At 40.5% G+C, this 13261-nt stretch overlaps 3 protein-coding genes across 3 annotated transcripts; 1 reads left to right on the plus strand and 2 right to left on the minus strand.

The window, feature by feature from the left end:
• Positions 1 to 5801: 5801 nt before the first annotated feature.
• On the plus strand, positions 5802 to 7923 carry LOC114756725 (uncharacterized). Its single transcript, XM_028945659.1, has 4 exons — positions 5802 to 6724; positions 6813 to 6965; positions 7180 to 7585; positions 7721 to 7923. Exons 1-4 carry the CDS (start codon positions 5873 to 5875, stop codon positions 7921 to 7923), a joined length of 1614 nt encoding a protein of 537 aa, XP_028801492.1. The 5' UTR covers positions 5802 to 5872.
• A 2231-nt stretch (positions 7924 to 10154) lies between these two features.
• Positions 10155 to 11175, minus strand: LOC114756724 (uncharacterized). The gene is made up of 2 exons (XM_028945658.1): positions 11167 to 11175; positions 10155 to 11138 (listed from the first exon to the last, which is right to left on the minus strand). The coding sequence occupies exon 2, from the start codon at positions 11126 to 11128 to the stop codon at positions 10256 to 10258; it is 873 nt and encodes a 290-aa protein (XP_028801491.1). The 5' UTR covers positions 11129 to 11138; positions 11167 to 11175; the 3' UTR covers positions 10155 to 10255.
• Positions 11176 to 11885: 710 nt separating this feature from the next.
• LOC114756726 (uncharacterized) lies at positions 11886 to 12660 on the minus strand. The gene is made up of 2 exons (XM_028945660.1): positions 12302 to 12660; positions 11886 to 12213 (listed from the first exon to the last, which is right to left on the minus strand). Exons 1-2 carry the CDS (start codon positions 12658 to 12660, stop codon positions 11886 to 11888), a joined length of 687 nt encoding a protein of 228 aa, XP_028801493.1.
• Between the last annotated feature and the right edge of the window lie 601 nt (positions 12661 to 13261).

The following is a 13261-nucleotide window of genomic DNA, read 5'->3' on the forward strand; positions in this document are numbered from 1 at the left end:
TGCATCGTAGTTTTGAATCCAGTTAGAAAATATTTTCTTCTTTCAGTAAACAACACATACACATGACAGCCATTAAATCTAGGGGATTTAAAAAAAAAACACACAATCAATCACAGCAAACCAGAGGAAAAAACCGATCTCAAAATACAGAACAGGAAAGGAAAAAAATTTACAGCACCACAAGACTTCAAGCGAAGAAGAAGATCGGCACACTTACATGGATGACAGCAAGAAAGAACGCTGGAAGTGATGGACTAAACACAAAGATGGATGCTAGAAGCTAAGTCAGACGCTCAAAGCTTTTCTGCTCAGTGCTGGTGATCGAGAGGGAAAAGTAAAATTTTCAGAAGATTGGGGTGGGTTAAATTGTTGTGGGTTTCAAAATGAGAAAGTTTATATATAAAAACAATTCGCCAACCTTGCCAAAAACACGTGTGGCTTCATTGGTGAGGGGAGTATTAACTTTCACCAGGTCCCCTGTTCGAACCAGCCAGATGACAATTTAATTATTTTTAACCTTTTTGAGCCAGAATGAATGTGTAAAAAATGGGGATTTGTCAGATTCGAACACGGGACCTCCATATTAGAATAAACAGACTTGGCCAGCCAGGACAATGAATTTGATTGAAACCATCAACCAACAGAAAATATATATACATATAATATGCAACCGTATATGTTTTACAAAATTTAATTAATCACATTTTAAATAAAAAAATATAAATAGTAATAATATTTAATTAACTATATACATGATTTTATTATCTATATCTCTCACACATTTTTAATTAATTATATTATCTCCTTCAATAATTTTATTTCTCAATCCTCTCATACATATGTTCATCATCAAATATTATTATGTCAATTAAGTATGCTCACACTAATTTAATTATAATAATCTCTCTCATATATTTAATTATGTTATCTCTTTCAATTATAATATCCTTCTCTCTCTCTCTCACACACACACACACTTTCTCTCTTCCAATAATATTTACATCTACCTCTCACACACACTCTATCCTTCACTATTTTCCCCATCGCTCAAACTTGCATACTTTCTCATGCATGCCTCCATCTCATTTCTCTCTCATGCACAATGTTTTTCTATTCCATCTCTCAAGCATTTGGATATGGTATATGCGTTTTATACACACTCCAAACTTTCTTCCTCTCCCTTTCTCTCTCAAACACCACATTATCTTTCTTTTAGTCTCTCTCTAACACAAAAATACATAAAAAAACATTAATTATCAAAGTTACTTAATTACACAAATAAAAGATTATAATATAAACTTTTTACAAAAAATCAAAAATAAAAAAAATGTGAAAAAACTTTCAGCGGCGACTGAAAGCATGCTTCAGTGGCGACAAAAAGTGTCGTCACTGAAACAAGATTTAGCGGCGACAAAAGGTCACCGCTAAAAGCATGCTTCAATGGTGACATAAAGTGTCGCCACTGAAAGAAACTGTCGCCGCTAAAAAGACATTCAGCGGTGAGGATTCAAGTCGCCGCCATAGTGTACACTTTTGGCGGCTACAAATTTTGTCACCACTGAAAGTTACAACTACAGCGGCAACAATAAAAAGTCACCACCGTAACTATCACTTTTGGCGGCGACATTCTTGTCACCGCAAAAAGGCCTGACTTTTAGCAGCAACACTTCTGGACGGTCCAGATTGAATTTTATTTTTATTTTTATTTTTTAAAAATAATTATTTTAATAGGTATAGGATAAAAAATAAAGATAATCTCCTAACTATCATTCTTTAAAAATATATCTGGACGGCCCAGATGGCTCATCAGGTGATGAGCACCGGGTGCTCATCACTTGATGAGCACTGTATACGGACCCCATATTTTCAGCTGTGAGACTTTCAGCGGCGACTTTTTTTGTCTCCGCTGAAAGTTGTCTCTGAAAGTCCAGTTTTTTGTAGTGACTGTTCACCATTGTAGCTACTGCATTGGAGTCGCCTAGCGCATTAGTGATAATGCCTTGTTCCACCAGCAATTCCACATCTTTCTCAGTGTTTATAAGAAAATCTAATAAAAACATATACTGACTCACATGATGATTCACAGCTTAATGGCATTGCTCAAATGCCATCACATTTCTAATGTGCATTTCTATCTCATCATATACTTTAAAGGGTGCCATTTCCAACCCACCGTTTCTAAACCATAAGTGAATTGAGCCTTTTCCTTTCATTGCCCTAAACTTTAACCCTACTTCATGTAGCTGACTAGCACTGGGCAAATGTTCCACTACCTCGCTACTTGTTTCCGACTTGAAGAGGCTCTCTTTAGTTGGTGGCAAGAAAAACTCTCTTATTAGATCAGTGAAGTGCTCCACTTTTTCGATCTCTACGATGGCATTATTTTCTAATATGTCCACTTTCAAATAACTAAAAAATCTCAAGGTAAGTTCCGAAAAGGGAGTTCTTACGCTTGGACTTGCCATGTTGTACAGTTCTTTCAAAACAAAGAATGGAATTTGATTCTCAAGTAATATCAGGTCTCCACTTATGGCTCCTAACAACCACGGCTTTAGTAATACATGATCTTCAACTGTCCACTGCTGGTCTGACTTTAACCGAAGAAAGTACTCAAATATGAAGCACGAGTCGGTTATAATCATCTTCGAGAATTGGTCACTGCTCATTTTAATTTCCTCTGCATAACGTTTTTTTTATTCTATCTTCCAATCGTGTCAGGGTTCCTAGATAATTCTCCAACAACCCATCAATACGAACCCTTTCAAGGAACTTCTTGAGATATGTCAATTTGAACTTTTCCATGTATCCCAATCGACTTTCTCCATGGTGATATGGCCCAATTGAGACAACACTAGGAGAGTAGGCTGCTTCGTTTTTCTGCGAATAACATGGGGAATTTTGTAGATACAACAGTTGAATGTTAAAGGAGGGCGTGGAGTTTCTAGACCTATAGTAATCTCTCTTGCCAAACATCCGATCCTATCCTCTGGGGAACCTTTCCCTTCCTGCCTTGGAGTTGCTTCATCCATAGCTTCAATGTCTGCCATGTTTTTGTGTGAACCTTGAAAAGAAAACAGTTGAATTCAATTTTAGGTCTGAATTCCCCAGGCAAGAATTTTTTTTATGAAGTGTACTATTCATGTTAGATCCTGTGTTTTCGTAAGCTAAAATTTCAGGATTCAATTCTTTAACATAATTTTGAATAAGAAAACTAGGTCAACAAACATAAAACCTTTGAAAAGATTTTCAACTTTTACAAGAATAAAGGCCCGTCTAATAGGAAGAATTAGAGAGCAAAGGGACGGGAAAAAAATGATGAATGAAAATAATTTTTGAAAAACAATGAAGTACCGAACATGCTTCTAACCAATCTAGGAAAAAAATAAACCTCTCCTTCATCATCGTTCAGGACGGTGGATATCAAACCAAAGAAAATGGATTATGCAACATATCATACTTAAATCAAAATCATTGCCATAAACTCAGAGATGGGGTTGTTTGTTTCAGCTTCTCAGAAGTACTTTCACATAAGCCAAAACAAAACTCATCTCATAAACCATAAAATCACATTCGAAGGACTAATTCCAACACTCTCATGAACATACCAAGCGAGCTAAGCAGTGGATGGAAGGCTAATTTCCTTTTCCTTTGGCTGACTTTCAGCCTAACCAAGAGGCACCAAATGGAAAGGCTATACACGTGATTATCAGGACATGAAAAGCATAGAATAAACAGTTATCAAGCAAGGAATTTCTGGCCCCCAAAAAAAAAACAGAATTTAGCAAGAGAGCAGATAAAGAACCTGAAGAACTGCTGTCTCCAAAGAAAGATGATACTGTGTTGTATATGGATGAAATCAGACACTACAGGTGCTTCTCCGAAATCTGGACACTACAAGAAGATCTTACTAGATGACATAATTTGCTCATTGATAAGAGTTCAGTAAACAAAAATGATCTGACTTTTCAAAGGTTGTCCCGTGTTATAGGTATTTATTTACCCAGATTTTCCAAGTCTCTCTCTGCTCCGTCACGCTTCCAAGCTAGTCAAACTTGAAGAAGAATCACAGTAATACAGCGGCCTCTCTTCTCTCTCCCTGACTCACGCTTGAAGAAGGCTCAGTAGCATGAACCAGCCCCCATCTCTAGCATCCTTGCGCAGTCCGTCGAGCTCACATTCTCGAGAAGAAGAAGAACATAAGCTCTCACTCTCTCACCCTCCTTTTTGACTTTAGTCGCGGTCTTCCAGCTAAATAAAACTACGAAGAATAGCGCGCCCCAAACCAGACAAATGGGCCCATTTGAAATAGTTTATAAGTAGCTTTTCAATCATGATTTGCAGAATACAAGATAAGTATACAAGAAGAGTTTTGTCTCGGTTTATATGAAATGTACTTATAAGTAATTTTAATCAAGTAGGGCCAATAAAGATGTGAATAGCGAAAATTTGCTGTCTCACGCGTTTCTTCACTTTTTTGTGTTAAGCCTCACAGCTATCAAGAAAAAAAAAATGTAATGGCGAAAGGAGAAGAAACAAATAGAAGGACAAAATAAAAGAAGGGAAAATGACAGATAAAGAAGGCTGAAATAATAAAATGCCAGAATGGGAAGCTAAGCAAATGTATTACCAGATAGGGAAGTGTTGCCTGATTTGGGATTATGCAAATGTTGCACAATTACAAAACAGCCCCTGTCAGTCAGCGTTTGAAAGCGGAGAGAGAGAAGGCGCGCGCGAACACTCCTGCACTGACCGTCGTGCTTCCCGGTTTCTCGCTTCCACCATCCCCATTGTTGCCCTAAAAACGCCGGCAAGCTGGACAGTTGAGGACCCCGAAATAGTGTGTGCGTAAGAGAGCAGAGGAGTTGGAAGTGGAAGGGCGTGCTGTTCGAAGGGCGAACGTGGTCGCGTCTGACTGATTGTGTGGAAAGACGAAGGTTGGCGCACGGTGATTCACCATTGCAGTTAACAAGCATCAACAGCATTTCAGTGAGGTAAGTTCAGGCATTTAAGTTTCGTGCTGTGGTCGACGTTTCTGGGTGAGTCTGGGAATCAATGATAGGGCAATATTTAGATATGACGCGATGAAGTTTGTGAATGACAGGAATGGCGATTAAGTGTTTATGCTGAGTCGCTATGGCAAGCTATTCTGTTTTTAATAACGTAGTTGAGAACTGGAAAAATGGGTTTTGAAATCAGTAGGAAAATTGTCTGATTGACTGGAAAAATTATATGAACAACTGGAAATGACAATAACATACTGGTAAATGACTATGATCGAACCTAAAATGACCATATTCATAGTAATGACCTTACTGTCTGAATGAGTGGAAAGATTATATGAATAAACTGGAAATGACAATACCAAACTGGTAAATGACTATGAAGGAACTTGAAATGACCATATTCATAGTAATGACCTTACTGTCAGACTGTAATGGCCATGTTGGTAATGACAATGAATTAAGTGGGAATGACCATATTCATATTAATGACCTAACTGTTAGTCTGTAATGGGCATATTGGTAATGACAATAAGTTAACTGGAAACGACCATATTCATACCGGCATCCTTACTGTCACTCTGTAATGGCCATATTGTAAATGACAATGAATTAATTGGAAATGACCATATTCATAGTACTGACCTAACTGTTAGTCTATAATGGGCATATTGGTAATGACAATAAATTAACTGGAAACGACCATATTCATACCAGCATCCTTACTGTCACTCTGTAATGGCCATATTGTAAATGACAATGAATTAATTGGAAATGACCATAACGAATCTGGAAAGAACTAGATGTGTAGTAAATGTATTAAAATTATGATTTAATGATGGTACCTTGATGACTTTGCAGAACTATACGAGATGGTGTTGGAAGAAGGGGAAGGGTCCACAAGCAAAGGAGTCCACAGTGGGCTTGTGTTGTTCAGAAGGGAGTATATGGCTAAACGAGGTGAGAAGTGTAAAAACGCAAGAGAAGAAAAAATTGAAGTGGGGAAGGCATGGAGGGCCCTGAGTGAAGAAGAGAAAGATAGGTATAATGAGAGGGCAAGGAAAACGAAGCCACAGAAAGGTGAGAAGAAGAAGTATGATGTTCCCTTGTACACCCGGTGCTCATTGCCCGGATTTCTATCATTGGCTGAATATGTGAAGAAGAACAGGCGGTTGAGGCAGAAAGTTCAGAGGATGGGATTTGGGAACTTGCTTAATGTGAATGTGAAGCAACTTCCACGTGATCTACTTGTGTCATTGTTGAGATGCTATGACCCACCAACGCATTTTTTGACCATTAGAGGGCAAGGGCAGGCAATTGAGGCAAAAGATGCGCATGAGTTTCTAGGTGTACCTGACAGTGGGGAGGAAGTGAAATCTGATGTTAGTGAGGATGACCCGGAATACAAGAGGTTGAAGGACACTTATTGGAAGGTTCCATTTACCCAGATACTGAAGAGGATATTATCTGGGGAAGAAAGCGACAATTTTGAGTTCCTATTTATGCTTTATACAGTTGGAGCTTTTCTATGTCCTGGGTCAAGCACAACTGTACATATACGTTTGTTGAAAGTGATGCGTCACACGATGAATGGGTTTTGGAAATATGATTGGTCAACGTACATAATCAAGAACCTGTGGAAGGAAATGGGAGACTTTGTGAAGATGACAAAGAAGAAGAAGAAAGGAACCTGCAATGTTGGAGGGTGTCTTTATTTGCTGCTGGTAAGTCAATATTTTTCTTATGGTTCACTATATTTTTGTCTTTTGTTATTGTTGCAGAAGTGTGACCTATCTTTATTTGGTTTTGCAGCTGTATTTTGTTGAGCGTTTCCCGCTGGGATTGTCTGTTGACCGGGGTTCAACAAGCGCCATTGAATATTGGACCGAGGAGAAGATAAAGGAGAGGGTGGAGAAAGAGAGAGGCAGCAGCATGGGAATATTGCATGGAAGCAGTGGCAGCGAGGTATACTCAGCAGGACATGAGGACAGTTCAATTTTGCAGTCTTTAGATCCGGTATGTGGGAACTTAGAAAATATACGTGACCTGAGTTTAAGTCAGTCTATTAGCAAGGTTGATACTTGAGATGACAAGACTTTATTTAGAAATGACCAGTGAGATACTGGCATTTGATAACAGTGAACAATTTTTTTGATATCTTCATTTACTGTGTATGCAGGCATTGAAGGAGTTGAGGGCTCGTTTTGTGAAGAAGCTTGAAGAAAGCCAGAGGACGTTAATGAAGGCTCTTGATGATGAGCTACTCAAATTGCAGATTGGATTGAACGCCAAAGTTAAGGGGATGGGGAATGAGAATGCCACTGCTAAAGAAGGGGTTGAAACAGTTGGTGATGCAGCTGGTAACGATGCTGAAGAAGCTGATGATGTTGACCGAGTGGTGGAGGAGATTGCAAGAGAGGTTGCAGCGGGAAGTGCAGATGAGGAACTTGATGAGGATGAAACCAGCAAAGGAGATGATGAGAAGGATGAGGATGAGGAACAACATGACCTTCATGACAGGGAAGTCAGTGATGATTACATGGTTGAGGAGGTGGAAGAAGAGGGTGACCGTGATGGTCATGGAGGTGATGACGACGACGACGAGGATGAGGAGGAAGATGACCATGATGACAGGGAAGGAGGTCATGTGGTTGATGAGGAGGAAGATGACCATGATGACATGGAAGTCAGTCATGATTATGTGGTTGAGGAGGCCGAAGATGATGATAAGGAGGTTCGGGATTCAGATGATGAGGGGGAGGAAGCTACACATGTACTGACAATGACCCCTACCAATGTTCCTTTGCTGTTGGATCGAGAATGGGTGAGCAGTGACAGTGGGGAAGGAGGAGGCCTGAAAAATCGATTGACCTTCGGAGGTCAACAAGGGCAAAGAGTTCCACAATTAAATCTCCGTGGATAGAATTCAAGGCAGCTCCGAGGACGAAGAGGCCAAAGGAGGAAAGTGACATCTTTTTCACTTTAATATCCCGTAGACCCAAGGGAGAGGAAGAGGGGAATATGTAAGTATATCCGTAGCTAGTGTTTTGTTTTTAAATGACACAGTGTGCCCTGAAAATGACAGCAATAGGATTGAAAATGACAATAACATACATGGGAATGACAAGTATTGATGTCCCCAACACCATACTTTCTGTCACTGACATCTGACAATGTTTGCAGGACTGTCATCAAAATGTTTGATGAAGATATAGACCGACAACAGCTGTTTTCCCTGGGTGGAGTGAACAGAGTAAATAACAGGGTATTTAAGAATGCTCTGTCCCTGCACCCACGATTATGTTTGATAATGTTTGGTGAGATTATTGTACCAGAATGACGTTTTCACTTGTGTTCTGTAGGTGCTTAATTTGGTGTGCAAGGCAGTGATGGAGGACATGAAGGCAGAGTTGGGGCCAGGGAAGAGGCACATTTTCGATGTTGATTTCATGGTGAGGTTGCATAATTCCAAATGCAAATACCAATGACAGCAATTGAATTGGAAATGACTTGTTCTCTGTTAATGGATTAACAATTTCATGTCATGCAGAACATGATGGCACATGATCCAACCTGGAAAGCCCAAAAATATAAGAAGCTCTTTCTTCCTGAGTTCGTTGGCTACAACTTAGCTGAATGTGATTTCATAATTGGTCCTGCTCTTGTTGGCCAACACTGGTTTTGCGTTGCCATTCAGCCTAGCACATTGGATTTCCACGTAATAGACTCCATGAGGAACCATTTCGGAACCAAGGACAGAAAGCAGAAGAAGAAGGTTGTCATCAAAGACCCAGTGGAAATGGCTGTGGATGATTGTGTAAGAAAAAACTCATTATCTTTACCCTAGTTTTTGAACTTGGAAAATCATTAAACTTTCTATGTTGGTCCTGAATGTTGTTGCAGAGGAAGAGGCTCAATATTATACTGGACTTGGTCAAGCCAGGATTGGTTGGGAAAAAGCCAATGTCTCCCATGATATTTGCAGCAGTTCCCCAGCAGAATAACCTGTCAGTTTTGTCAAATTCGATTTCTGTGGGGTAAATGCACATGTCAGATGTGTTAACTAACTGTGCTGATATTGTTGCGTCCACAGGAGGGATTGTGGGGTGCACTGCATGATGTGGCTGAGAAGATGGGAACCTGGTGTGACCCTTACCTACACAGAGGAAGAAGTTGCTGGCTTTCGTCGTGACCTGACATGGTGGTTGGTCAATCATGAACAGAATGAAAAACGTGACGAGGCATTGGCCCTTATTCGACGACCACAACCAACCAAGAGCACAAAGTCCAAGAAAAGGCGTCGGTCTTAGGTGTCTCGATGTTAGGGTCATAATTCACTTGTCCTCTGTTAGATTGCTGTATGTAATGTGCATTGTAGGCTGACCAAAAATTTACTGTGTATTGTTATGGTTAACAAAGATTGGTGTCCATAAATGTATGATAGTTGAGAACCATGATGCCAATTTATTCCCCAGTGACATGAATGAATCTGGTTTTAACCACACAAAAACAGATGCTGACAACAACCCCATTGGACATGTGCTATTGGTTTTCATTTTTTGTTCAGGTCACTAAATTTTACTTCAATATATCCTGTTGGTATCCAACAGAAAATGACCAGAACAAATTTAAAAATGATACGAAGTGAAGCGAATATGACAGCGATAATGACAAGGATCACCTGGTCTGATTTTACAACATCAGTTCAGCACGGCTGTCAGCTTATGCTGATAGCATCACTGCCAATGACCAGAACAAATTTAAAAATGACACGAAGTGAAGCGAATATGACAGCGATAATGACAAGGATCACCTGGTCTGATTTTACAACATCAGTTCAGCACGGCTGTCAGCTTATGCTGATAGCATCACTGCCAATGACCAGAACAAATTTAAAAATGACACGAAGTGAAGCGAATATGACAGCGATAATGACAAGGATCACCTGGTCTGATTTTACAACATCAGTTCAGCACGGCTGACCAGAACAAATTTAAAAATGACAACAAGTAATGCGCCATTAACAAAAGCTAACATCCCCATAACAGTAACTTCCTTTCATGTATTCAACAAGTGGACATTAAGATACTAGCCACACTTAATGCTCCGTTATCACTGAAATAACTATCAGCTTACTTACAAAAAATGTCTCCACCTAGCTCCTAACTACAACCCCAGTCCCAAAAAAGTTGACAAGGGCGGAGCATACAACTATGTACACCAAAAAATGACCCATCCCCACTGTACTCGAAACTTCATGATGGGTTAGGATTTCTGCAATTCCTCCTTGTGTGTCCAGGCTGGTGGCATCTTCCACAGTGGTATATCCGTTTGTTCTGGAACTGTGATTCATCCCTGTTTACTTTTGGCCTTCCTGGTGGTCGGGATGTCATGGGAGGTAGCAAGAAAACTTGCTCACTGACATTTTCTATTCTATAGTAGTCATTTGGGTGAGGCATGTCTGTTGTTACCACAGGAATCATACTGCGAGCATAGATCTTTTCTTGTGATGACTTTTTATAGCAATTATCAATATAATCATAAACATTGCCGTGCACAATCTTGATGGCAGCACAAGCATGGGAACAAGGGATCCCCGTCATTTGCCAAGATCTGCAACTGCATTGGTGTAGTCCAAGATCAACCCGATGGTCTCCACGTGATGTTGTCACCTTCACTCTTCCCCCACCATAATTTTCAGCATACATATGGTCAGACCCAGCCACCATATCCAGCACCTTACTCTCTATATTTGGACCAACGCAATTCTTCCATTTGGTCATACCCACATAGGAGGCATGCAGCTTTCTTGCAACTTTATCTCGGTGCTCATAGATCAATTGGGGTACAGTATGCTTTCTCTCATTCACCATCCATGCATTGAATGATTCTGCTATATTGGTTGTAATATTGTCCCATCTTTTATATGGGAACCTACTTTTAGCCCACCTATCTACATCCCCATGATGAATAAGCCAATCAAATAGCCTTGGAGAAAAGGATCTCATGTCATCCATTGCTGCCTCAAATTTCTCATCCGTCCTTGCGTATGCAATTTTATCCAATAAATATAGTGCATCCTCCTTTGATCGGCCATTTGTCCTTGTTTGCCCCTTATTCATTTTCATAACTTCTGAACTAAAATTCTCCTTGATGTGTCTATAACAAAAGGCATGCCTTTGACCCCCAAAGATTGATGCCACTCCTCCGATGATAGCATTGTGTCGATCTGATACAATCGTTACTTCCACAGAACCCAGGTTTTTTTATCATATAGAAAAACCACGTCCAGTCATCTAGTGTTTCTCCCTTCACAATTGCAATTGCAAATGGCAGCAGCTCGTTATCTGCATCATAAGCTGAAGCTGACAACATTGTCCCCTTGTATGGTCCGCTTAAGTGAGTTCCATCAACATACATAATATGCCTCGCGCCACCCAGGAAACCCTCAATGCATGCCCCGTAAGCAATGAAAACACGCTCAAACCGGTTCCCAATAGCAGTCCATTCAGCCACTGATTTTTCATCTGTTTCCTTTATCCTTTCGCATAGCCATGGTATGAGCATGTATGATTGTTCGGGCCTGCCATATATGTCTTCCAGTGACTTCTCTCTTGCTCTATAAGCCTGTTTATATGTTAGATCAATCCCATACTCTCGTTTCAACCTCTTCCTTATCTCAGAAGTGCGCTTGTCTGCATGATCCCTCATCTCATCAATTATTATTGATGAGTTCAAACTAGCTCTTCCACTATGCATCACGTCCAAGCTATCTTGGGCAGAATGAACATGCCGGTTTATAAATGTCGTCACTCGTAGCACATCACAACTCTTCCCCACATGATTTGCACATAGCTTCCATGGACAACCCCTCAACTTTACACCTTATCGACATGAATTCCTGCTATTCCTCATATACTTGGCCACAAACTTGTTTGCAAGTGCAAACTTGTATACAGACACCCGAAATACATCTGCACTAGGAAAACGTTGGCCCACTCCTGTTAAAAGTCCCCTCCATTCCGCATGAACCATCTCACTACCATCCGTATCTTCAGCTCCGATAGATTTATCCACATTAGGGGGCCCACTTATTTCATCATTGTCACATTCACGAGCATTTTCTTCACTGAGCCAGCCATAATCACAACACAAACTAATGGGAGACGCATCCAGTTCAGTTTGCTGTGACATGCCCATGAATCTCTCTGTTCTGCATTCATAATGACAAGACTCGTTAACACAAATGACAAGAAGAAATTCATAAATGACAACAAATAGTTAGGACAAACTCCACTTACATTTCTACATTGTCCCTTGGTTGGGGACCCACTTGTCTTTTTTCGGCGACATACACATGACCGCTGTTCCCATTGTATTGAAAGAGGTTATACATTTCAGCATTGTCATGAAGGTCAATCAATGTCTTCTCATCAAAGGCCACTGTGTACTTAATGTCATAATTTCTTCCATCGCCACCAATCCACTCAGATATCATTAGCCTCAATTCATCAAGTGTCAGCCCATCCTTAATGCTTCTTAACCTCACGCCACCTCCATTATATCTCACTTCACCTTCACCATTTGTCACAAATTTCCCCCCCACATGAAAATAACAGAACAGCTCCTTCCCACAAGATGACCCAGCTGCGAAATTCATTTATCTTCATTACCTGCACTGAAACATAACAGAAGTCGAATGATTATATGACTTAATACCATCATCATCAACTTACACGACCAACTTAGGGTTTGACACATTCATGCTTATAATTTGCAACAAAACAATCATTTCTTTCCTGTCCACACTAATGCTTCGTTTCTCAGAATCAATCCACTCCATTATTCGAATCTCCTCCAACATTGTCCATTTATCTGACACTAATCACTCTAACCCACTTGTGACGCCATCAAAACCCTCTCCCTCAGTGTTTTTCCTTCCCCGTGCATTCACCCTCTGATCACCGTCCTTCCCCCCACACTTTCTATATACCCACGCCGTCTCCATGCTTCGCCACCCTCTCCACCTCAAAACCATCCCCACATCGACGACATTGCCATCCAACGGGAAGAGGAAAATCAACCGGCGCATAAAGGAGAGGGACAAAAGACACAGGCGAACAATATAGTCACTGGATACTAACCTCGCTTCCGTCGTCAGTTGTTGCTTCGCGCGTTCATGCTCCACGTTCGTGGTCCCTCCCAACTTTTCCTCCAGCTCCCGCCCAAACTTCCACACTTCCACCGGTCACTTTTCGGTT

This window comes from Neltuma alba, unplaced genomic scaffold, assembly GCF_004799145.2.
Source record: "Neltuma alba isolate B1F8T4 unplaced genomic scaffold, ASM479914v2 tig00010464_pilon, whole genome shotgun sequence".
NCBI classification, from domain to species: Eukaryota; Viridiplantae; Streptophyta; class Magnoliopsida; order Fabales; family Fabaceae; genus Neltuma; species Neltuma alba.